General features: G+C 33.6%; 1 protein-coding gene across 5 annotated transcripts in view; it reads left to right on the top strand.

The window, feature by feature from the left end:
• Window positions 1–27,474, top strand: part of LOC149789265 (neuroglian-like) — a 237,891-nt gene that overhangs the window by 162,075 nt on the left and 48,342 nt on the right. For all 5 annotated transcript variants that reach the window (XM_089975441.1, XM_089975442.1, XM_089975440.1 and 2 more), the window contains 5 exons: window positions 8,415–8,558; window positions 13,806–13,984; window positions 16,570–16,660; window positions 18,963–19,253; window positions 21,668–22,041. In XM_089975441.1, the coding sequence (XP_089831567.1) occupies window positions 8,415–8,558; window positions 13,806–13,984; window positions 16,570–16,660; window positions 18,963–19,253; window positions 21,668–22,041 (1,079 nt within the window). The remainder of the gene's footprint in view (window positions 1–8,414; window positions 8,559–13,805; window positions 13,985–16,569; window positions 16,661–18,962; window positions 19,254–21,667; window positions 22,042–27,474) is intronic.

Consider the following 27,474-nt stretch of genomic DNA (forward strand, 5'->3'; position numbering starts at 1 on the left):
ACTTCTTATGTTGTAACATGCATATCATACACATACTTCTTATGTTGTTACCTGAATATCATACACATACTTCTTATGTTGTTACATGCATATCATACACATACTTCTTATGTTGTTACATGAATATCATACACATACTTCTTATGTTGTTACATGAATATCATACACATACTTCTTATGTTGTTACATGCATATCATACACATACTTCTTATGTTGTTACCTGAATATCATACACATACTTCTTATGTTGTAACATGCATATCATACACATACTTCTTATGTTGTTACCTGAATATCATACACATACTTCTTATGTTGTTACATGCATATCATACACATACTTCTTATGTTGTTACATGAATATCATACACATACTTCTTATGTTGTTACATGAATATCACACACATACATCTGACATTGTTACATGCATATCATACACATACTTCTCATGTTTAAGCATAAGATCATTGTCAGACTTTTCATATTGTAACATGCAATTTAGGCACACACGTCTCATGATGTAACTTGCAAGTCAGGGCTGTTCCATTAAAAGATACATGGGACCAGGGGAAGGCAGTTTTCAAATTGGGTAGCCACCCTAAGACGTTATTAAGGCCTTTCTGGTTCTGGACCCACCGACCGAATATAATGAACAGTAAAATCACCCACCGATAGAATTTATTTGGGATATATATATATATATATATATATATATATATATATATATATATATATATATATATATATATATATATATATATATATATATATATATATATATATATATATATATACATACATATATCTTACAGGGGTCAGTAAGTGTAAACATACATCTACTTGCCAGTGAATTATAAAAATCAATTTTGTGTTGAAATGTCTCTGTTCAGTAACTTAAGTAACTTTGTCATTTACTTCATTTATTTGGATGGATCAAATTATTATAAGTCATGTCTTTTGTTATTAATCTGAAATTTGTTTTTTCACACATTTTTGAATGATATGCAGAAGATCATAAGAAAATCAGGTCTTTCAGTATGAGCTGTACTCAGTTATTCAACATACAGGTAAATTTATAAACTATTGGATCCAAAGTATCAAGCAGAAACATTTCTATTTATGTTTTAATTGCACTGAATCAGCAACCTGCAATTTTAAATTAATGTTATGAATAAGATGTTATTGTGCCTTTGTTATTTAAATGACTGCCCTTGTTTACCTGGCTTTAGCATGTCAGATGATAAAAATAGTATAATTGAGCTAATTTCCTTTGATGGACCACAACAAATCAAACACATAACAATTTAACCTGGTAACAAAGACACATTATAACCAAACCTTTTGAATTTGGCCATGGAAATTAAACTTTGAACTTTTAACAGAAAAACACTTTATCCACAAATGTAATAAAAACTTTACCATTTGAATATCTCAAAAAAATTGTTTATTTTATCTAACTGTCTTGTGCTCTGTGCTTTCTGGAAACTAACATTTTTGTGAAGTTTAAAGCTGCTAACTTTTCCTATTTTAGAAGAACATGTAAATGAAGTAATCTAGTTAAAATCTGATCTCCACTGTCCTACGTGGAGATCTGACAGTGCCAGCTTAGGGGTCATGTTCTATTGACCTATGGTATTACCATAGTCGCAAATTTTATCAGCCACTCAGATGAAGTCTTATATCTTTGCATTTGGGATACTGAGCATTACAGCTGAAGAGCATCAATCTGTACCAAATGTTTTGATTCACTTTCAAATTTTTGAAAGCTGAATCTCCATTGGCCAATTAAAAGGTCACCAGAACATAACCTTTAAGCAGTCACTATCAGATCTTCACATTGGACAGATTGGTACATGAGGACACGTGTAATATTATGTCAGAAAATCATGGAAACCCTCTGTGTGTGTGTATGTATGCATGTAAATGTAATTAAAGTTTAGAAATTGCACTTATGTTACTTTGTCAAAAATCGTATTCAAGATTTATGTTCTAAATTTTATGTGCATTTCTGTAGGACTATCTCTAGCAGACCAGCTCCAGTTGCGTCATTATGTTTATGTTAGTTGTAGTGTACAAGATTACTGTTAAAAATTGTATATACAGTCTTGTGTTTGGAGTTGAGAAATTCAAAGGCATCATGGCTGGATGCCACAAATTTGGATATAAAATTGCACTGGAATCTATTGTTGCATAAACAAATCCTTTGTTCATATTGACAAGCCACTCTAACACAGCATTGTTATATCATAATCCGCTTATGCTGATGTCTGGCCTTAGCACTGTATGCCGTAATATAACCAAATATTCATTCTACCTGACTAGCTACAATCAACCACTTCTGAAGGTGGGAATGGGAATGATTACAATCTACCAGATGATGGCAGTTTTTTTCCTTTTGAAAAATGTACCAGAAAATAAAGTTTTGCTGAAACTTTAAAGAAAACCAAATACCTTTGAAGCACCAATTAATCTGTTTATGTACTAAGCATATGAAGAAACAAACTTATGTCTCCATCAGTTTTACAATTATTTGATGTTGCCACAGCAATTACAAACAGGCATTTGTTTGGTTCTTCAAAGAGTGCCTTTTGCGGCACCTTCAATAGCACATGAACCTTCATCAAAGCAAGCCAAAGACCTTAGATCAAAGAAAGTCAGCAACAAACTTAAATAAAAGCATTGTTTCATTTTTCATAGTGATTGGAACATATTTATTGTGCCATGAAAGTTTCTTGTTTGCAACAAAATGTTCATGCTTATGATCACTACCAATTGTTGTTTAAAACCCAAATTAAAGTTCCAATAATTTGCAGCAATAGATATTTGGACGTCGAGTTAAATGAAAGTGGGACATCTGGCAAGAATTTTGAAACTATTTAATTTATTCACATTTTCATTTCCCATGGAATAGCCTCATCCACTTGGTCTAAGCCACAGCATCATGGTAGTTGTTTCTGGCTGACCAAAATCAAGGCCAATTTAAGTACATGTACATGTAGCATATAAACAGTCATACAGCCACATGCTACTAGGATAATAGATAACAGAGTGATTTGTTTTCCGAAATGTGTTTGTTGACAATTGGATATAGATCATATAAAGACTACTGTTTTTCATATATACATTTTAGTTGTGTTTTCTAATGGGAGTAGACTGATATATTAATTCAGCACCAGGGCATTAGAACAAAGTGTCTTACCCATGTATGCAATGATTGGGGGGTGGGTGAGACTTTTAATTTAAGCTCAAGTAATATATATATATAAAGTGATATATATATAAAGTGTGTGTGTGTGTGTGTTTGTACCAGAGATATAACAGCAACATTTAAAACAACATTATATAAGAATTGTGTAATAATAATTTAAATTTCATGCAGTCATTCTACCCTTTCAATTAAAAGAATAAAAACACAAAAGACTAAAACTATTTTGTCTCATCATCATTGCTGGCCTAACAAGAGTTATTATTCCCGATGAGGATAAGTGATAACTGGCTGTCCATTTTGTACATATGCAAATAGTCATTCCCTCCCGCCCCATTGCAGGGTGTAGTTATTTCTACCCCCTCCCCAGAGCATACATATGTTTTTGCTTAGTACCCCCTTTCAAACACTGTCAGTTTGTTTGCAATCTGAATCAGATGGGAGTTTCTTTAGTAACATGGTCTCCATATCTGCATGGGCAAGTCACTGTTTTCAAGCAACATATGTCATCATTCACTATGTTTGATAATCTCACTAATTCCATACATTTTGGAGCTACATTTTTATTTGTTCATTAAAACCGTACATTGCAAATATTGGATGCAGATGACAATTTTGACTGCCATGCATCATCCATTCTGGAAGCCAGAAAAGGACATGGGCTCATCTAGTTGCTTACAATTTGCTTATGATTATCTGCTATATACGGACTATAAAAAGCTACAAGTGAGGACAGTTCTCTCCCTTTTCACATGACTTGTATGGCCATGATAACACCTGCTTAATATGCAAGTACTGTATGCTAAATGGTGACTGCTGTCTCATTGACCAATTGTAAATGATGTACTGCATGAATTTACAACTTTTTTCCTTGATGCTTTTCATTTTTAAAATTAGTAAGGAAGTACGAACAAATTGGAAGGTGTGAAACTACTGTAGGTTGTTTGTTGTTGCATATGGCAAATAGGTTTTATCGTAGCTTTAATAAAGGTATGGTCATTAGGTGTGTATGTACTATTTGGTCTTATCCCAACCCCTATGCACAAATATTAAATCTTCAATGTACATACAAAATGGACAGTTCCTAATAAAACATTGTTTAATCCAAAGCCAAAATAAGATTCAAGCTGAAGCTTATACATGTGAACTCAAAATGACCCCTAGTGCATTCATTATGTAAATTATTCTAGTAAGTAAAAAATAAGGATGGAATGTAAAGCAGCAATTATGCTATATGTTATGTATATTTTGTAGATGATGAACTGTCCAAAAGTTTAGCAACTTGACATGCACATGACAAAATCTAAACATAAAGTCAACAATGTTTAGTTCAACCTGCTACTATATCATTGTACTTTAATTTTTGGGAGAAAATGAGATGGCTGGATACAAAACAGAGTTGTAATAATCATCTAATTGTTAACAAGCCACAACTAAAGACATTGTTAAGAAATTGTGAGGTTTGCACGTATTGGGGTGGGGTTTTTCCAATATAATTTAATTAGATTATGATGAAAGTTCCACCCTGGCTCGTGAGGTTAGAAAGTTAAATTAATGACAAGATAGATTTACAGCTCTGAGCCCCCAGTCAGCAATGCTGACGGTTAAATTATAGAGAACACGAAGATGAAAATTCAATCAATAACAATTTAATAAATTCGAATAATTAAAACGATAACTTCCAATCACTCGTCTTTCCCTCGATCAAGTGACAGCCTAATTCATCCCATGATTTACAGTGTGAGTTCGATTTTCCCCTTGTCCTTGCATCTACTCATCTATTTCTTTCCCGCTGATTCCTTCCTTCTCTCCATTCCTCTAACTCCTCCTTTGTCTCCGTTTCCCTCTCTACTATCTCCTCCTACAATTTCGCTCCCAGACTTCAACTTCTCCTGACTTCTCTCCTTTCTTCTCCTTTCCCCTGTCTCTACTATCTCCTCCTCCAATTCGCTCCTAGACTTCAACTTGTCCTGAGTTCTCTCCTTTCTTCTCTTTTCCTCTGTCTCTCTATCTGAGACTACGGGACCAAACTGTAACTGGTCTGTCCCTCAAAGCTTCCTGTGAAAAACCACAAGGCGTTAACATATGTTTTATCGAATCTCACCTCACACTATATCGACAATTAATCATCAGATAGCTATCACTGTTTCGGTCATGCATGCATACACATCGAAATTCCCACACACTTCTAACAGGGTAAACAATGGCGTAATAACACAGTATCAGCGAATTGTTATACAGACATCAATACATTGCGTCACGTCAGTATATACACATATATATTTAATCTCATCGTACTACAATCTGACAAAAATCAGACACATGTCTGTACATTACAAATATTCAACAATGGCAAAATCTATAATCATATGAACATATGTGTTAGTCTACTATAAAATACCCACATAGCAAAGTACAATATTAACTCTTACGACGGCTAACAAACTATATAATTCTTTACAAATATCAACTCATTTCTTCAAAATATGCAAACATATTAACAAAACAAAGTAATTCTTCATACTACAATTCTAGTAATAATAAAGTATACATACGACCTACAATTAAAATGCAGTCGCATTCCACAAAGACCGAACAAATATAAAACTGACCTTATTTGAAGCTCTCTGTACTTAGAATTTCCCACTCTAAGATTTTCCCGCCAATAACGAATGGCTATTCGGAGTTACGCTAACCTCCACTCTGGGTAATTTCTCTCAGCGAACTAACTCTTGCCGGAAGACGCAGGGATATCATTCTACCCAAATCAAGGTCTCTCCCCTATCTCGATTCTGATTGGGTGGCGCTGTGCCCCTGTCCAATCGTCTTAGCGGCCAGTTCAACCTGTCTGTCTGTTTGCAGGGAAAGAAGTTAAGACACTCCCACTTCTTCAGGCAACTTCTTTTGATCTTGGAAACATTTCGACACCTAGGTGATAATTGGCTATCGGGTGGCCTCGCAACTCCTATGTCCGGCTCTTCAATTCTAGCCACAACAATCTTACGTAACGGATTAGTGCTAGCCTTCGACAATGTTTGACATCAAACGATGGCCTGTCAGAATTACTTTGATTATACATGTTTCAACTGGGCTACTCTGGGTCGGGGTAAACATGACAGAAATAATTGCATGGTTATGACCACCACCAATGAAAATAAGAACTGCTACCTATTAAGAATCTGAAGTATCAATGACCCCCCCCAAAACACATTTTGACTTAGATCAAACAAAATTACTTTTTAATTAGGTATGTGTATTATCATTTCTATGCTGAAAAAAATGAAAGATTGGGTGAACACTGATCTATTACTCACCAACTCACTGGTTTTGAGATAATTTTCTTATTTTTGTTCTATGACTTTAACTTCCTTTCCATATATTGCCACTTATTACAATATTTCCAACATTTCTTTTAAACTGTCACAGTTATTAAATAAAATGAATGCAAATGAATCAAGCTAGTTCACTTAAAGTGTCACATGAGATATTTCATACACACATACAATGGTAATACCAATCATGGAGCAGAGTCTTTCTTTTAATACTACCGGGTTCCAGCATCCATCTTGGATTTAATGTTGGCAGTGTAATCATGTCAGCAACTGTCTTTTCTACTATCCTAACTTTAACTAGATATTTCTATTCAGGAAATTTATATAAAATTATCTTCTGATACAACCTGAAATAAAAGACAAGTTAAACATTTTATTTTCTGAAATTACTTTCATCCTGTGGCAGAATCGGCTACATCTGCCCGATGGAATAAATGGATTTTCATTAGTGTTTTACCAACTTTTAATTAGCTGAAAAAATAACAAAATTTACCTCTAAGGCAGTCACTTATTTCTCTTAGCTGTGCTTTCTCAACCAAATGCTGATTTCTTCCATGGTTGAAAACAACTCTCACCACCAAAACTGTCACAATCTGGCATATATAAGTGCCATCCCCAGGTTCCATGTATGTTTTAATGGAACAGTCCTCATGCACAAACTTCTATTGCAAAATGCAAGTCATGCACAGACCTCTCCTATTGTAAAATGCAAATTATGCATGTGAAGTTTGTATTCCATCATAATGAAGAAATTATTTTTTAAATAATATTATTTAGTTCTATGGGAAATGAATTAGTAGTACAACCCCTGAATGGTCATTGTGGTGAGAAACCAAACAATTTGTCAGATGAAAATGTATAGGTTTTAACTTTTACTTGATATGGATGACCTGACCAGAAATTATGCTGCTTTTGATGAAGTGATTCAGAGCAAAAGTCATAAACTAAAGCAGCAAAGTGAGATCATAATCAAAGAGTCAGTGTGACCCAATTTTCACGCTTGAATGACTTTGGTATTTTCAACTAGCCATTTATTACGATATGAATATCTTTAACCCCATTTCACCTACACTCATGAAAACTGACTTGTGGATGCATCTCAATGAGAATAACTCCACCTTTCCAAAACTAGGTCACTGTGACTTAATTCATGCACTTTGTTGCAGCTGTTTGTTCATTAAGAACTCCATATTTTAGACCCTATTTCATCTACACTCATGAAAATTGGTATATGGATGCATCTTATTCAGGCTACCTCAGTCTTGACAAATCTACATCACTGCATTAATTTTTATGCTTGAGTGACTTTTTCAGCTTTTTATTTGTGACTCAGCATCTTGGAAATTTAACCAACACTCATGAAACTTAGAATGTGGATGCATCTTGACAAGGTAATTAAACCAAATGAAAACCTTGGTCAGTGTATGACCTAATTTTCATACATGAATGACCAAATCACTTCAGCTGTTGGTTACACCCTCAATATATTTGACCCTTTTTATATACCCATACAAACAGACACATGGATGCATCACAACAAGATCAACTCAATCATACCAAATTTTGTTTCCTTTGAACTAATTTTGCAGACTCAAGTAACTTTTGTATTATCAGCTAGCCCTTTGTTACATCCCAAATATCAGTGAAACAATTTCATTTACAATCATGAAAACTAATGTGTGGTGCACCTCAAGTAAAGTAACTCAGTCACTGTAACATATTTTTCATACTCTAGTGACTTTTGTACCCTCCATGCCTGCCTGTGTATTTGTAAGCTACTCCTAAATGTGCTTCTGTAAGCAAGGAGATCTGTGGTAATGAGTTTTAATTTTAAGTTTTAATTAAGTTATTTAAATTCATTGATTCTCTGTTTCAGCTCTGCCACCCAGTGATAGAAGAAGATTTGTCAACAATCAGCTGATATTTCTAAATCTTACACGAGATGATGCACAGGTTATACAGTGCAATGCATCTAACATCCATGGATACCTGTGGGCTGATGTTTCTCTAAGTATTCTAGGTTGGTGATTGAATCATTAGAAATTGCATGTTTTTTTTATACTCGATTTATGCATAGAGTGCTTTTATATACAGTATTAAAATTTAGGGCAAAGTAGGGAATGGAATCAATGCTCAAAACTGTGTTTGTCTAATTATACTAGCAGCAATTGTATGGGCAAGTGTCCTTTAATGTGAATATAACTGAGATGGCAAATTTCAAGAGAATTTGATTTGGGGTGTTTTTGTATGTTTTTAACAGCACTTTTAACATGTTATATTATGTAGAGGAAATGGGGGCTACAAGCAAAGGCACACCAAGGTTTCTGACCTGGGATGGCCTGGGTTGGTATCAAATCCATGACCCATGGATTACAAGTCCAGTGCTCTTCCAACTGAGGTACCACAGCTTATGGAAGGAGTGTGTGTCTTGTCAGTTGTCTGTTGAATAAGTCAGAGACAAATAAGATGATAGACAATGTAACCATGTCTACAAGAGCTCCTTTTGTAAATTTAATGATGGTACAGGTTAGTTATCAGTGTTTTAGAGCACTGAAATTTGTTAATCAGTTTGCTGTTTTTGCAAAGAAATAAATGAAGCTTATCAACTTTCATATTTATCTCAAACACTGCCCTATCATGATCTGCAAAACCTAGCTATTCATTCAGTGATCCAGTTATGGCTAGTGTTGGCCTTATTTAGTATCTGTGAAGTATGAATGATATTAGTATCACATCTCAGTATTCTCTGTGATGAAAGCCTTATTTAGTATCTGTGAAGTATGAATGATATTAGTATCACATCTCAGTTTTCACCATGATGAAAGCCTTATTTAGTATTTGTTAAGTATGAATGATATTAGTATCACATCTCAGTTTTCACCACGATGAAGGCCTTATTTAGTATTTGTGAAGCATGAATGATATTAGTATCACATCTCAGTATTCTCTGTGATGAAAGCCTTATTTAGTATTTGTTAAGTATGAATGATATTAGTATCACATCTCAGTATTCTCTGTGATGAAAGCCTTATTTAGTATTTGTGAAGTATGAATGATATTAGTATCACATCTCAGTTTTCACCATGATGAAGGCCTTATTTAGTATTTGTTAAGTATGAATGATATTAGTATCACATCTCAGTTTTCTCTGTGATGAAAGCCTTATTTAGTATTTGTTAAGTATGAATGATATTAGTATCACATCTCAGTATTCTCTGTGATGAAAGCCTTATTTAGTATTTGTTAAGTATGAATGATATTAGTATCACATCTCAGTATTCTCTGTGATGAAAGCCTTATTTAGTATTTGTGAAGTATGAATGATATTAGTATCACATCTCAGTTTTCACCATGATGAAAGCCTTATTTAGTATTTGTTAAGTATGAATGATATTAGTATCAAATCTCAGTTTTCACCATGATGAAGGCCTTATTTAGTATTTGTGAAGCATGAATGATATTAGTATCACATCTCAGTATTCATTGTGATGAAGGCCTTATTTAGTATTTGTGAAGTATGAATGATATTAGTATCACATCTCAGTATTCACTGTAATGAAGGCCTTATTTAGTATTTGTGAAGCATGATTGATAGTAGTATCACATTTCAGTAGTCACCATGATGAAGACCTTATTTTGTATTTGTGAAGTATGAATGATATTAGTATCACATTTCAGTGGTGACCATGATGAATTGACAGCCATAAGAGTATAAGTTCATCTCATACCATCACCCAGTAACACTTGTATGCCCCAAAACATTTGGGTTTTCCATGGAGTGGGGGGTGGGGGCAGGGCAGGGTGGGGTGGGGTGGGGCAGGGTTAGTTGTGCCCATGTCCCTGGAAAGCTCTAAGTTTTTCTAACACTTGTAGCTCAAGAACTCCTGAACCCAATTCACTTCATATATGGAACACAAAATCATCACATACTTGCCTCTTCTTTTTTAATCCACTCCTGCCCTTGGGTTGGGTCATGGGATCAAGAAATAAAAAGAGAATACAAGTTGGTTACAACTTTTGGTTCAAGGTTGTTTTTTATAACCACTTAATTTTCCATAACCTTTTACCCTTTGACCCTGTTCACTTTTGTTTTTAATATGAAATCATCACATTCTATTCATACCACTGCTACCTCTTACTGTGACATTAGGGTCAAGAAGTGCATGGACTTTTAAAGCTTGTTCTAAGTTTTGTAAAAGATTTTGTCAGCACTGATATTTCTATAACACCTTACTCAAACAATTTCATCTTTGGATTAATGACACTGTTACATGATTCCCTTTCACTGTAAACCTGCCCATGCTCAGGCTTAGTCCCTGGGTTGGGTCATGGATTCAAGAAATATAACACTTAGTTACATTTAGGTTAACATTTAATGGTTTAAGGTTTTACAACACCTATATACTTCAATAAATCCATACCTAGTCCACATCCTGTTCTTTAATACGACATCATCACATGCTTCCCTGTCACTAAAAAGCAGTCCATACTCAGTTTATGTCCCAGAGTGGAGCCATGGGGTCAAGAGGCATGACAATTTGGGGTTAAATTCATTTTAGCATACCTGATCATAAGACCATAAGGTGAGCATATGAGCTTATGGTGTGGCCCTATGTCTTTTGTTTGTGATCTGTTTTGCGTCCATCTACAATTGCTAGCTACCATTCTGAAGGCCATATTTCTGATATGACTTTGATCATACTTGGTATATGCCTGAATATCATCAAAATCTCAGATGGGTTTGATGACAAGCAGGATCCACGCTTCTTAGTGAGGTGACCAAGCATCTAACTAACTGAGATTATTACCAGTCTTGAAGTCATATTTCTAATACAGCAGTTATCACATTGGGAATATAGATTTATATGGTTAAGATCTTGCATGACTTTGATAATGAGTGAAATCCATGCATATTAGTTAGGTGATCTTGGATCAAATTTCTTGAATCTAATTTCTGATCTTGTTACTAGTATAATGATTGTATTTCAGATGTGCTTTTGATCAAACTTAGTAAATAAATCAAGACCCAAGATGAGTACAGTTATGAGTTAAATCCATGCATAATAATGAAGTGATCTTGTATCTGATGTCTGGGCTTGTCAACAATTTAGTTGCCATTTATTTCCAATTTTTTATTAGAACTGGTATGTCAGCATGTTAGTTGCAATTTATGTCCAATATTTATTAGAACTGATATGTCAACACGTTAGTTGCTATTTATTTCCAATTTTTATTAGAACTCGTAAAAAAGCTCATGGCATCCCGACGATTTTATTATGAGATCTGTGCATATTACTGATGTAATCTTAAATCTTGGTAAATTGATCAAGATCTTGGGTGAATTTAGTAATGAAAAAGAGACAATGCATGTAAATTTTGTCATTATCTTTGGAAAGAATATATGTAAATGTACACAATATAAAGTTCAGAAAATAGTTTTCAGAGGGTTGTGTTCTTGCAATTCTGCATAAATCTGCTTAGAGCAATAACCAACTGTTATTTTATGTAAGCCATGACCATTTGGGCCTCTTGTCCCATTAAAAAAAAACATGAATACTCCATCACCGATTTCACGTCATATTTAAAACATTATATTATCACCAAATTTCATATCTCTTTATCCTACTATTGCCCCTGGGTTATTATCTGTGTCTGGCCATGGGTATAAGAAGGGTTCTTAAATTTTATTTTGAATGACTTCTGCTGAATTTACTGTGTATTGAATAAGAAGCACATACTTATCTGTCAGTGTACTTCGACTGCTCTTAGGTTATGTAATTAGGTGGGGTTGTTGGTGTAATAGGTTGTGTCTAGATAGGGTTGTTTGTGTAATAGGTTATGTGTCTAGATGGGGTTGTTGGTGTAATAGGTTATGTGTCTACATGGGGTTGTTGGTGTAACAGGCATATTACATTTTGGTTAAAGTTCTTAATTTCTGGTTTGTCTTTCCTTTTCCTGGGATATGTCTTTGGGTGGTATCACTGAGCTATGCCCTTTGATAAATTAATAGCTATGCCCTTTGATAAATTAATAGCTATGCCCTTTGATAAATCAATAGCTTCTGTCTGAGGCATATGATATGTCCCTTAAAACACAGTTCTTGTTTCACACACAAACACACATACACATACACATAAACTTTTGTTTTAATGGGATTTTTATGTATGTCTTTGATTTTGTTATTTTAAGGTGTTCTCAGTTGCATTTATAATTAATTATGTTATGCAATTTAGGATATTTTCCCCTTGTAAATGATGGATTTAATATTTGATTGCTTGCTAAGGTAAACAAGTGCTGAATCCAGATGTATGTAATTTGGCTTTTCCAATGATAAATGCTTTAGATAACAAAAATTACTGTACAAACTTCATGCATGCATACATGTATATTATGGAGATATAGCAATGTATTGCCACATCTTTTCTTGTTATGTATACATGTATATTATGGAGATATAGCAATGTATTGCCACATCTTTTCTTGTTATGTATACATGTATATTATGGAGATATAGCAATGTATTGCCACATCTTTTCTTGTTATATATACATGTATATTATGGAGATAAAGCAATGTATTGCCACATCTTTTCTTGTTATGTATACATGTATATTATGGAGATATAGCAATGTATTGCCACATCTTTTCTTGTTATGTATACATGTATATTATGGAGATATAGCAATGTATTGCCACATCTTTTCTTGTTATGTATACATGTATATTATGTCTTAAATATATATTTATGCTTGTATTCTGTCTTTAAGTAAGATCCATTTTAAATATACATTTTCAGCATAATTTTCAATCATGAACTTTTAATTGGAGATAATTTAGATTAATATAAGTCTAAACATTTCTAAATTAAAACTATTCCCTAATGGTCTGGTTAGTTTGAAATTTAAAAAAAAAATCTTTGTCAAACCTGTTGAGAAGTTTTGATTTGATGACTAAAATGAACATGGCAGTCTTTGTCTTTTTCATTTCATTAATTCTGTGGTAAAAGAATGGCTCCTTTGCTTCTACTATCAGAATATTCAAATGGACTGTAAATTGATCTTTCCAGCAAGTCAGCTCTACCTTTGTTTTGCATAAGATTATATGATTTAATGTCAAAATAAGAGGGTAAAGATTTGAATTCATTTACTGATGATAATTAAATTAACTTTTTTTCTTGATTTTATTTTTTATTGGTTTTGAGAACTGTAAAATTTAGCAAAGCTTAATCTATTACTTTGTATATTTTCAATGATGTTTTGGTGACCAGCCTTTAAGCCAGAGATCAAGATTCCACTGACAGTGGTGAAGGTCGCAGAAGACCAGTCAGCTGTCCTGCCATGTGAGACCACTGGCAAACCAAACCCAGTCATCTACTGGAAGAAAGGGGTTCAAAAACTTGAGGGTGAACGCTATATACCCCACCCTTCTGGGAATCTGACTTTGAAGGTAAAGCAACATCACATGTTATAACACTTTCTTGCATTTAGAGATTTTGTAAAATGGAATGGGATTTTTGTATCTTAAATTTCATTGATCAGAAATAACCTGACAGAAACTGTATTCAGATTCCATGCAAACCTACAAATATTTCTTTGAATAAGAGGCATCTATCTATTTACCCATTTAATCTTATATGTTTGACACATACTTACTACATACCCATTTAATCTTACAGTTTTGATCTATTGTTTGATACATACTTACTACATACCCATTTAATCTTACATGTTTGATCTATTGTTTGATACATACTTACTACATACACATTTAATCTTACATGTTTGATCTAATGTTTGATACATGCTTACTACATACCCATTTAATCTTACATGCTTGATCAAATGTTTGATACATACTTACTACATACCCATTTAATCTTACATGTTTGATTTAATGTTTGATACATCCTTATTAATACCCATTTAATCTTGCATGTTTGATACATCCTTACTACATACCCATTTAATCTTGCATGTTTGATCTAATGTTTGATACATCCTTATTACATACCCATTTAATCTTGCATGTTTGATCTAATGTTTGATACATCCTTATTACATACCCATTTAATCTTGCATGTTTGATCTAATGTTTGATACATCCTTATTACATACCCATTTAATCTTGCATGTTTGATCTAATGTTTGATACACACTTACTACATACCCATTTAATCTTGCATGTTTGATCTAATGTTTGATACACACTTACTACATACCCATTTAATCTTGCATGTTTGATCTAATGTTTGATACACACTTACTACATACCCATTTAATCTTGCATGTTTGATCTAATGTTTGATACACACTTACTACATACCCATTTAATCTTGCATGTTTGATCTAATGTTTGATACATCCTTATTACATACCCATTTAATCTTGCATGTTTGATCTAATGTTTGATACATCCTTACTACATACCCATTTAATCTTACATGTTTGATCTTTGATCTAATGTTTGATACACACTTACTACATACCCATTTAATCTTGCATGTTTGATCTTTGATCTAATGTTTGATACACACTTACTACATACCCATTTAATCTTGCATGTTTGATCTAATGTTTGATACATCCTTATTACATACTCATTTAATCTTGCATGTTTGATCTAATGTTTGATATATCCTTATTACATACCCATTTAATCTTAATGTTTGATCTAATGTTTGATAATCTTTGCTACATACCCATTTAATCTTACATGCTTGATCAAATATTTGATACATACTTACTACATACCCATTTAATCTTACATGTTTGATCTAATGTTTGATACATCGTTATTACATACCCATTTAATCTTAATGTTTGATACATCCTTACTACATACCCATTTAATCTTACATGTTTGATCTAATGTTTGATAGATACTTACTACATACCCATTTAATCTTACATGTTTGATCTAATGTTTGATACATCCTTATCACATACCCATTTAATCTTACATGTTTGATCTAATGTTTGATACATACTTACTACATACCCATTTAATCTTACATGTTTGATCTAATGTTTGATACAGCTGTTTAGTCTGATTTTATGTCTCACCCCTTGATTAGAACTATGTATCTTCTTCAGTATCTGTGCATTTATATTTTTAGATGCATTGTCTTGAACTTTTAGAAAGCCTAATTCATTTTGCATTCATACTGTAAAGGTAAAACAATTTTGAAATAGTAAGGAGGGTGAGGGATGCAATAAATACCAAATCCCATTGATTTTTCATTCTGGTTCAATGGAAAAAACTCACTCATTTCATATAACTTATGAATTTTTCTACTCAGTATCCTTCAACCTACCCAAGAGCAAAAGTTTCATTTATAGATGTAAAGACAATTAAACATGGGGTTGGTGTATAAATTGTGACATTCATGATACCCTTGTTATCAATATTGAAATATAGGATTTTGGACAAGTTTGATGATGAGTGACTTCCATGCATACTAATGAGGAGATCCTGCATCTGATTGGCTGAGTTTGTTACTATTCCAGATGCTGTGTTTCTTATATGAATTTTAATGTAGTAATAAATTAATCTTGCATCTGATTGGTTGAGCTTGTTACCACTCTGGAAGTCATATTTCTGGTCTGATTGGATCAAAATTGAAATGTGGGCTTATATTGTTAAGATATTGGATAAAGAGTAAGATCCATTATTTCTTTTAATACTATATAAGCCTCCTTAGTGAAATGGTCAGTTGTTAAGTTTATATAAGTCAGGTGAATTATATCAGGCTCACTTGGTCCTCTTGTTTGGTATATGGATAGAGCTTGACACCTGTTTATCAAAAACTTGGGGATGGAGTGAACATGCAAGTCACAGCCAGCTTATTGTTCATTATGTGTTCGGTAAAAGTAATGTCTGCCAGCATGAGAGCCAGCCACCTTAAATCTACACTTTAGACTATTCATTTACTGAAACCTACACTATTAACATAACAATTGTCACCACACATGTAGCATACAGTGTATGCATTTGTTCTTTCTTTTAGTGTATGCATTTGTTCTTTCTTTTAGAATGCAGAGAAATCAGATGAGGGCAGTTATACCTGTTATGCTCAGAATAAATATGGGTCAGTAGAAGCCACAGGAAAGCTTATTGTTAGAAGTGAGTACTATATATTTGTAAGTGAGTACTATACACTTGTGTTTCTTCATCATGCAAAAAAGCTTATTGTTAAAAGTGAGTACTATACATTTGTAAGTGAGTACTATACATTTGTGTTTCTTCATCATGCAAAAAAGCTTATTGTTAGAAGTGAGTACTATACATTTGTAAGTGAGTACTATACATTTGTGTTTCTTCATCATGCAAATTCAAGCATAGATGCTCTTTAGAGTACTAAAGTGCAGGAACTGCCTAGGAGTTGATAACAATAATAATCATAATAATAATTCTATTTAAAGAGGCTGAGACAATTAGTCTCATGAAAATAATCCACCATTTATTTGATCTTCAGTTATATAAATATCTGCATGATCACTTGTGCCGACTGTTTAAGAGCAACTTACTGTCAATTTTTCTTTTTTTATCTCACCCTGCCATAAGACCAAATGATTGTATGGATGGCCTTGCATGTGTGATGTTCATCAAGATTTACTGCTTTAAACTCGGCAAAATCCACTGGATCAATTTTAACCAAACTTGGCAGAAGCAGCATTGTGTGAAGAGATTTAAATTTGGATAAATGATGCCATCCACCATCAAAATGTGGCCACTATTACTTAAAGTAGAAAAACCTTTGAACAACTCAAAATCTGCTCAACAGAAGTTGACTTGAAGCATCCTATCCTGATGGGTTTTCAGTTTTATACAAATGACACTAATCTGCCATCAAATATGGTGACCGCTACTCTGTCGTCAAATATGGTGACCACTAATCTGCCTTCAATACGGTGACCACTACATAAACTACAAAAACCTTGGAGCAACTTCTCAAAACCACTCAATCAAGTTGGATCAAATTTGATAGAAAAAATTCTTGCATGAAAGCCTTTTAAAGTTTCATGAAAAAGAACGCTTAAATGGCATTAAATTAAACAAACACTAAAATGACTTATCAAAATCCCACTTGACTATCTTTGATAGAGAGCATCAAGGCATGAAAGTCTTTTTTGGATTTGCAAAAATGATGCTATTTGTCATTACAATGGCCTCCATTGCTAAAACTATAACAACAAGGAATAATTTTTTCTAAAAATCATGTTCATCAGAATTTATTAAAGTTGACAGAATGCACCCTGGCATATAGACTATTCAGTTTGTTACATATTATGCCAATATGGCTAAAAATTGAAAACATTAAAACTTTTACAAATAGACTGCTCGACAGAATCTGAGCTAATTTGACACAAGGCATCCTAACATGAAGGGTTTTGACTATCAGATATGGCATCATAACCTTTAAATGGCAACCTCTTAAAAACACTCAACTGAATTTAATAAATGTAACAAAGAACATCCTGGGAAAATTGCTTTCATATTTGTACAAATGGTACTGATCCAACAATCAAATATGGTTGCTGTTACTAAGAATACAAAAAAACTTTAACAACTTCCATCAAAAACTGCTAGACAGAATTTGACTAAATTTGAGTTTTATAAAAATGGGGCAGATTCACCATTAGATTATGGCCATTTTAAATGAAAATTTCTTCGAAATCACCCAACTGAATTTGAATCAATTTGGCAGTGAGCTTTCTGACAATTGGCCTTCAGATTTATACAGATAATGCTGATCTGCCATATATGGTTACTGTTACTAAATACAGAAAAAACTTTCTAACAACATTTATAAATATCTTCTAGACTAAATTTAAATTGGACAGAAGGCATCTTGGCATGAAGGCCTTTTAAGTTTTGTACAAATTATGCTGACTCAGCAACTTATATGGCTACCATTAACTTTAAATGACAACTTCTTAAAAACCACTCAACATAGTTCGAATTTTTTGACATAAAGTATCTTGGCAAGTTTTTATATATGATACCAATATGCTATTAGATTATAGCCATCATAGCTAAAAATAGAAAAACATTTTGATACCCCCTGCAAAAAAATTAACAGAGTTTGACCAGCTTTGACAAAAACATTATGACACAAAGGTCCTTAAGTATTGGACATATTATGCTGATATGCCATAAAATATGGACAAAAAAATAGAGAACCCTTAAATAATTGTTTTCCTAACATATGCAATGAACAAGATTGGAAGAAATTTCTACAGAAGCATCTTTGTGACACAGATTTCTTGGCCAACTACTCTTGCATCTGGCTATATTATGTCAGTCAGGTGAGTGATATAAGAACCATTCAGCCTCTTGCTATTTCATTAAAATGTCTAGGGTCTTTAATGTTCCAGCTTATGATAAGTATGCTAACAATAATTGCTTTTCCTGAATTTAACAGAGAAAACAGCGATAACCAGTCCACCATTTCCCAAGGAACAACAAGTTCGATTTGGAAGTGTAGCTCAGTTCAAGTGCAGTGCCTCTACTGATGATCAGGAAAGTAAAAACCTACGCATCACCTGGTTACATAATGGTATACCAGTTGACCTGAACAATCCAGATGTAGAGATTACAGATGCTTTTGGTCTAATTCTGAAAAACACATCAAGTAAAAACACAGGCAACTATACTTGTGTGGCCACTAATGGACTGGACTCTGCTAGTGCCAGTGCTCAGCTTAATGTTCTTGGTACGTTGTAAAATTGATACATTCCAGGAATTGATACATTCCAGATACAAAGAAAATGTATATCTTGGTACATTGTAAAATTGATACATTCCAGGAATTGATACATTCCAGATACAAAGAAAATGTATTTCTTGGTACATTGTAAAATTTATACATTCCAGATCCAAAGAAAATGTATTTCTTCAGTAGACAGATATAGAACACTGCAGAGACATTACATTATAACCCAAAAAACCAATTAAATTATGAGTCCATTTGTTCTGTACCAATGCTTGATAAACCAATGCTTGATGATACATACATACATACATACATACATACATACATACATACATACATACATACATACGTATGTATGTACGTACGTACACACACACACACACACACACACACACACACACACACATATATATATATATATATATATATATATATATATATATATATATATATATATATATATATATATATATATATATATATATATATATATATATATATATATATATATATATATATTTTGTGCGCATGTGTGTGTGTGATGAACACAAACAAATATGGTACACTAAGTTTTTCTTGAACAAAACGTAGAAATTTATATTAACCACTTGTGATCTTTGATAGGCAAAATGATATATTTAAACTCAGTGCACAGACATTACTTAAATGTGGAATCAAATTGCAATGTGTGTGTGTTAACAAACCCACCATTCTACTTTTTGTGTGTGTTAACAAACCCACCATTCTACTTTTTGTGTGTGTTAACAAACCCACCGTTCTACTTTTTGTGTGTGTTAACAAACATACCATTCTACTTTTTGTGTGTGTTAACAAAAACACCATTCTACTTTTTGCTCTAGTCTTAAGATGGATGAAATACTGTAATATATATCTATATTAGCTTGAATCTCTTGTCTTATCATAGAAGAAATCCCCCATAGACCCAATCTCCTTCTAGTCTTATCACAGGAGAGATAATGTAACATGCTTATTAGACTTAGCCCTGGTCTTATCATGGGATAAATACTGTAACATACTTATTAGACTTAGCCCTGGTTTTATCATGGGATAAATACTGTAACATGCTTATTAGACTTAGCCCTGGTCTTATCATGGGATAAATACTGTAACATACTTATTAGCCTTAGCCCTGGTCTTATCATGGGATAAATACTGTAACATGCTTATTAGACTTAGCCCTGGTCTTATCATGGGATAAATACTGTAACATACTTATTAGACTTAGCCCTGGTCTTATCATGGGATAAATACTGTAACATGCTTTAATAAAATGTTTATTTTTCGCAAATAATTTTTGAAGCGTAAAAAAGAACATGATTGCAGTTATAATTTCTTAATTTGTCAACAATAAAAAGAATGGTGGAGTAAATTTCATAGATCTGTATATAACATAATATATAATATTTGAAATGGATATGTGGTCAGATTTTTTATTTCAAAACATACTTTTATCCATAAATGTCTGATATTCAGATAACCTTTGCACCCTTTTTTGTCTTTTTAAATTTGGTTATAAAGTTGCAACATTATTTGCACAAATATTTGTAAGTAGCTGTATACATGTATGTATATTCCGTATGTTGCATGATGTCATAAACTTTATCCCATTTTTAATTTTTGGCATTTCAGAGTCAACATATAAAGTTATGACGTTATAGATAATGTTATGACTTCCTAAAATTTAAAGGTGTAATGTCCAAGGCATTCGATGATACTTTCAAGTAATTTTGCTTGATTAATTTTGTTTTGTTCATCATGAGGTAAAAATAATCTTACATTCTGTATTTATTTTAAATGATGTTTTGAAAGCCACTGAATGGAAATATATCCCAAATACAGTTATTATGAATGCGTACATCTAAACAGAGATGATGATCATTGTGATTCTGTCAGAATCATTCCTATTTTTAACCTCAAATTTCATATCAGTAAGTTATTGACATCTCTGTAAATTCAGTTCTTTCATATCAGTAAGTTATTGGCATCTCTGTAAATTCAGTTATTTCATATCAGTAAGTTATTGGCATCTCTATAAATTCAGTTGTTTCACATCAGTAAGTTATTGGCATCTCTGTAAATTCAGTTATTTCATATCAGTAAATTATCGGCATCTCTGTAAATTCAGTTATTTCATATCAGTAAGTTATTGGCATCTCTGTAAATTAAGTTATTTCATATCAGTAAGTTATTGGCATCTCTGTAAATTCAGTTATTTCATATCAGTAAGTTATTGACATCTCTGTAAATTCAGTTCTTTCATATCAGTAAGTTATTGGCATCTCTGTAAATTCAGTTATTTCATATCAGTAAGTTATTGGCATCTCTGTAAATTCAGTTATTTCATATCAGTAAGTTATTGGCATCTCTGTAAATTCAGTTATTTCATATTTCAGCTCCTCCTGACCCACCTCGAGATGTTACTATCTTTGCTTGTAAGTCAAGAGAGGTGGAACTCCATTGGAATGCTGGAAGCAGTAATTTCTCACCAATCAAATATTTCATAATTGAATACAACAACACATATAAACCTGACAAATGGAAAGAAGCAGGCAGGGTAGATGATCCTTCAGCCACTTCACACAGCATCACAGTGTCACCACATGTTTGGTACACCTTCCGTGTCACTGCTGTGAATGAATTGGGCCGTAGCCAACCAAGTAGACACAGCAAATCCATTTGTCAGACAGCTCCTGCGGCCCCAGACAAGCACCCAAGTAATATCAGAGATGACAGAAGTAAACCAGGCTTCCTAATTATACAATGGGATGTAAGTGCAAATACATTTCTACATACTATTTTAATTTGTTTAGCATCTTCAGTGAAGATTGTTTACGACACCCACAGGGGATTTTTAGAATGTTATAATCTTCAAATGTTTTATCCACAAGGATATTTTTTTCCTTTCTTCAAAATGTTTATGTAATTGTTCATGTCAGTGATGTTGGACATACTTGTAGTAAATAATTAATATTGGTATGATTACTGTCAGAATTTTTATGTAATTGTAATAAAAGTTTTAAAAAACATACATTTATATAAATACTTGTTATCATGAGAGAGACCCCCAAGTAATTTCTACGATCTGATGAAAGTGTGAACGTACATGTACATGTACCAGCCAGTAATTAAAACAACATACATGTATATATACCAGCCAGTAATTAAAAAACATACATGTACATGTACAGGCCAGTAATTTAAAAAAATACATGTACATGTACCAGATAGTAATAACAAAAAAAACGTTTGTGTGAAATCATTGTTCTTCAAAACTCAGTTGTTCCCCGGAGATCACAAATGTCACAAAATCTATCCCCATGATATGACAAATTACATTTCAATTCTTCGTATCATAGGTATGATTTTATCACTATCAGAATGAATATAACCCAAGAAATCCCCACGACCAGACCCAAGTAGGCATCATGCACCATCGTGAGGAGAACTTCATCAGCATCACTATCGCTTGTGACAACACATGCTTGCTCACCAAACCCTGCCTTAACAAGACAGTTGGCAGATCAGTCTGGAAGCATCACATGGTTCATAATAAATCCTATTGACAGTACATTTATTTCATGCTAATTCATTTTCTTTTTGTCAAGGCTTGCTAGGTATCTTGAGATTAGGGCACTTTGATACTTTCACTTCTATTCCCAATAGTTTTATTTGTAGCTTTATGTCTAAAAAGACATTTTTTTTCTCCTTTTTCTGACTGGAGACTTTTGAGCCACTTTCACAAAGTCAGAATTTAATATGAACACCAATTTACTTAAACTGTTCTTTCTAAGTCAACCTACAAGTAGAGAAGGATGGTTAAACAATATTTCTAATATTTAGTCAAAAAGTACAAAATAAAAACATTTCTTTACATGCTTTACTTGCACTGAACCAACAACCTGTGATTCTTAAGTACTAATTATGAATGAGGTGTGATTATCACACCTTTGTTACCTAATATTTTAACATCTTTTTATTTACTGATTATGAATGACATGTATGTAATGCTTTTGTTACCTGGTGTCTTTGTCGTTATGCCTTTCTTATTTAAATGACCACCAAAATTATAATAGACCTATATATTTTCAGGCAGACCACACATATCAAATGCTATAACCAATTAAACATAACAAAGGAACATTATAACAAAGTATAGTCCATCAAAGCAAATAAGGTCAATTATGATGTTTTTATCAACTGCTGTGCTGAAGCAACTTAACCTACGGTGATTGCTTAAGTAACAGAGATGAAACAAAGACACCAGGTAACAAAGGTGTGACAATCACACCTCATTCATAACAGCTAAATAAAATAGGCATAACAAATAAACAAGGTAACAAACTCATGATAATTACACCTCATTTATTATTGGTTTTGTAATTTAGAATCATGATTTGCTGATTTGTTTCAATTAAAGCCTGAAAAGAAATGATTTGTTTTGTACTTTTTGATTTAATAATTTAGAAATGTCATTTATCTATGATATGCTATACATGTGTTGAATCACTGAGTACAGCTATCTCTTATGTCCCAGGGTGCTATCTTCAATTTGAAAACAAATTACCATTTTGCTCTAATGTCAATAAATCTCTTTAGCCTTTACAAAAATGTTGAGTGTAAAATAAATGCATTGACCCAAATTGTTACGATTTATTTTGCCCGGCATGATGTTTCCACAGACTGTGTTGCAAACTGTTGTGTTAAGACAGGGTCCAGTGAGCAAACAGATGTCATCACCTAACATACATGGAACAGAAAAGACATTCAGGTTAGGATATATCAGGAAATTTGGTCAGAAGTTTTGACTCAAAAGAGGGAGGTTTTCATTGACTTGCATTTTAGCATGCAAATGGACAAAAATTACAACTATTGAACAAATTGACATTTGTTTCAAATTAAATGATGCACATCATCTCCTCAAATTAGTCATTTCACAGTAACTGGTTGTCATTTACTCTCCTCTTATATGTGCTAGAAGCACCTTTAGCATTTCTTAGATCATTCCCTGGATTAGCACCTTTAGCATTTCTTAGATCATTCCCTGGATTACATTGGTAAGAGGAAACTCGGACTTAGAGATGATGTACTGTTACTGCATCCAGGTTTCCTCTTCAGTCAGCCTTAATTTTCCTCAGAATGGAAATTGTCCTTTCATTGTCCACATTGGAATGTGGCAATATTAGCACAACTGTAGTAAGCCTGTCAAGATATTACAATCTTATTCAGCCATGTGGGTAGATTCAGACTGCTGACAGCCTGCCGAGATATTTCAATCTTATTCAGCCATGTGGGTAGATTCAGATTGCTGACAGCCTGCCAAGATATTACAATCTTATTCAGCCATGTGGGTAGATTCAGACTGCTGACAGCCTGCCGAGATATTTCAATCATATTCAGCCTGTGGGTAGATTCAGATTGCTGACAGCCTGCCGAGATATTTCAATCATATTCAGCTTGTGGGTAGATTCAGATTGCTGACAGCCTGCCAAGATATTACAATCTTATTCAGCCTGTGGGTAGATTCAGATTGCTGACAGCCTGCCAGAACTGCTACTGTCTGGATTCAGTGTTGTTTTAATGTCATTGAGATTCTACATTATGAAGCACAAATCTATAGCATTACACTCCTTGTGATTTTAAGCCTAATTTCATCACTCTTACGCAAATTCAAATGTGGAAAACAATTGTCACTTGCTAGTATTACAGATGAAGACAAAGACCTCATCTGTCCTAGGTATACCGCTCCGGTGGCCTAGTGGTTAGAGCGTCCGCCTCGGATGCGGGAGGTCGTGGGTTCGATCCCCGGCTGAGTCATACCAGAGACTTACAAAATGGTACTAACAGCTGCCTCGCTTGGCGTTCAGCATTAAGAAGTTAGTATTAGGACTGGTTGGCCTGGTGTCAGGATAATGTGACTGGGTGGGACATCATGCTACATGTCTGCAGCATGATGCCCCAGTGCTAGACATCACTATAAACTGCCACATTGCAGACATCGTAGCGATATGACTGAAAAATTGTTAAAGCTACATTAAAAATCAAAATCACATCACATCACTGTCCTAGGTATTATGGATAACAATGACAGTTAGTGACATTTACTTCCATCTGGTTTATATTTATTTTTAGAAATGATTAAATCAAGGTCAGTGGTGTTTATATCAGTTTTTGCAATACAGTCATTAATAGTATTGTCAATGCTTATTTAATATCATGGTCACGTTCTGCAGGTGGTTGCTCATAGCAGTGAGTTTATATTAATACATTTTTTGTATTATTATTATTATTATTATTATTATTATTAGAATACAATTTAATTGTGTTTTTTTTATAAACAATAAAATTGTCACTTTTTTAGTATTTTTTTAATTTCTTATTTTTTGCATGAGAACATTTGTTTGATTTCTGAGTCAGGGAACATTATTTTGACTAGATCTAAAAAATTATTGGCTACCAGAAATGGGAGATAATGTTGAGCTATAAAGTTGGCAAATAGTGTCTCAAAACATGTAACCTTATCCACATTTTGTGCAGATTCCATAAACATGGATTTCATTGGTGGCATATTTGTTGTCGCCATTAATGTGCTTTTATGCTTTTTTGAGATGCAGTTTCTGCAAGACATGTGATGTCATTCTTGGTGACAAAACAGATGTTAAAATCAGCTTGATAGAAAAAGCAGAATGCATATTAATGTCCTTTTGAACTTGATTTCAATCACTGAATTTTCTGTTTCTATGCATCATGAAATTCATGTTATATTTCTGTTGCTGAGTTTTGGGGATTTTAGCACTGGGAGATAAAGCATGCTTAGACACCTGAACAAAATTTAAACACCAAAGTCACACCAATCCTGGGGCCCCGAGTGGCCGAGTGGTTTAAAGCGCTCTCCGTTACGGATCACTGCCATCTCACCTCTGTCTGCGTAGGTTCGAGTCTCAGATTTGGCCAATGTGGGTATGTGAGAAAGCTTGCCAGTAGCTTCTCGAGGGTCGGTGGTTCTTTCTGGGGATTTCCCAGGTTCTTCCTCCACCATTAATACTGGCCGCCATGTATAGCCTATCGTGTGCTGAAAAATGGCGTTAAACCCTACAATAACAAAAACAAGAACTATAACAACAACACACCAATCCTGTTTCATGTCACTTGAGCTCTTGAGTAATCCATCCATAATCAATTAACATCTTTAATCTTGTCCAAATCACTTTTGATTATACATAGTATATATTGTAATCCATCTCAACAATTTTAAGCACTGAAGCAAAACATACCTTCCAGAGAGAATCAAAGAAATGTTAATTGTTTTATGCTGGTTGAACTCATTAATGACCCAGCCAAAATCAGGTAACATCTTTAATCCTTTTAGATTTGCTTCTGCTCACACATGATATAATCCATCTTGACATTCTTCAAACACTGAAGACAGCTAACCCTGCAGATAGAATCAAAGGGAATGTTGATTGTTTTATGCTGCTTGAAATTAATGACTAAAGTGTCTTGCCCTGGTTGAGCCAGTTCACAGTCACATGATCATAGACAGTATTACTGTAAATATACTACACTGGAACCAAAGTGTGACAAAATAAAGTAAATTTAACTTTTCCACAATAATTTTGCATAATGCAGATTTCAGCGAGTAATGGGAGATGGGAAACACATCTCAACTCAAAAGAAACACCCTCCAGTCAGTGAGGATCACATGTATGTTACCATTGATAATGCTGATGATGGCCATATTCCCCTTGTTATAGTGCATGATGCATTACATCTACTTGGGTCAGGTCACAAGGGTGTAGATTTCTCAGATTATGTTAAGTCCATAACGATATTGTCACATCTGTAATACCAACAACTTAATATATTGTTCCTGAAATTAGTGACAGCTAGGAAGTGACTGATTTTTTTGCTGATGGAAGTGATGACAACAGTGTGGTCTTAATACCTGCCATTGTACCCAGAGCCAGCAAGGTTCTAGTTAGCAATTAGTACATTAGACTGCACCTACAAGTTTAGAGTGACATACCTGATATTCTTCGTGTGAGTTGCTAAAATAAATATCAATAACAAATCACAGATTAATAAAAAACAGGTGACTATTAATAATTTCTTTCAAGCTAGTACATGTACATCAGAATCAATGCAAGCTATGTGCAAGCAGTGCACTTGCACAGTGAGCCGTATTCAGAGGGGTGCCTAACTG

The sequence above is a fragment of the Sinohyriopsis cumingii genome, chromosome 11, assembly GCF_028554795.1.
Source record: "Sinohyriopsis cumingii isolate HCF-2022 chromosome 11, ASM2855479v2, whole genome shotgun sequence".
NCBI classification, from domain to species: domain Eukaryota; kingdom Metazoa; phylum Mollusca; class Bivalvia; order Unionida; family Unionidae; genus Sinohyriopsis; species Sinohyriopsis cumingii.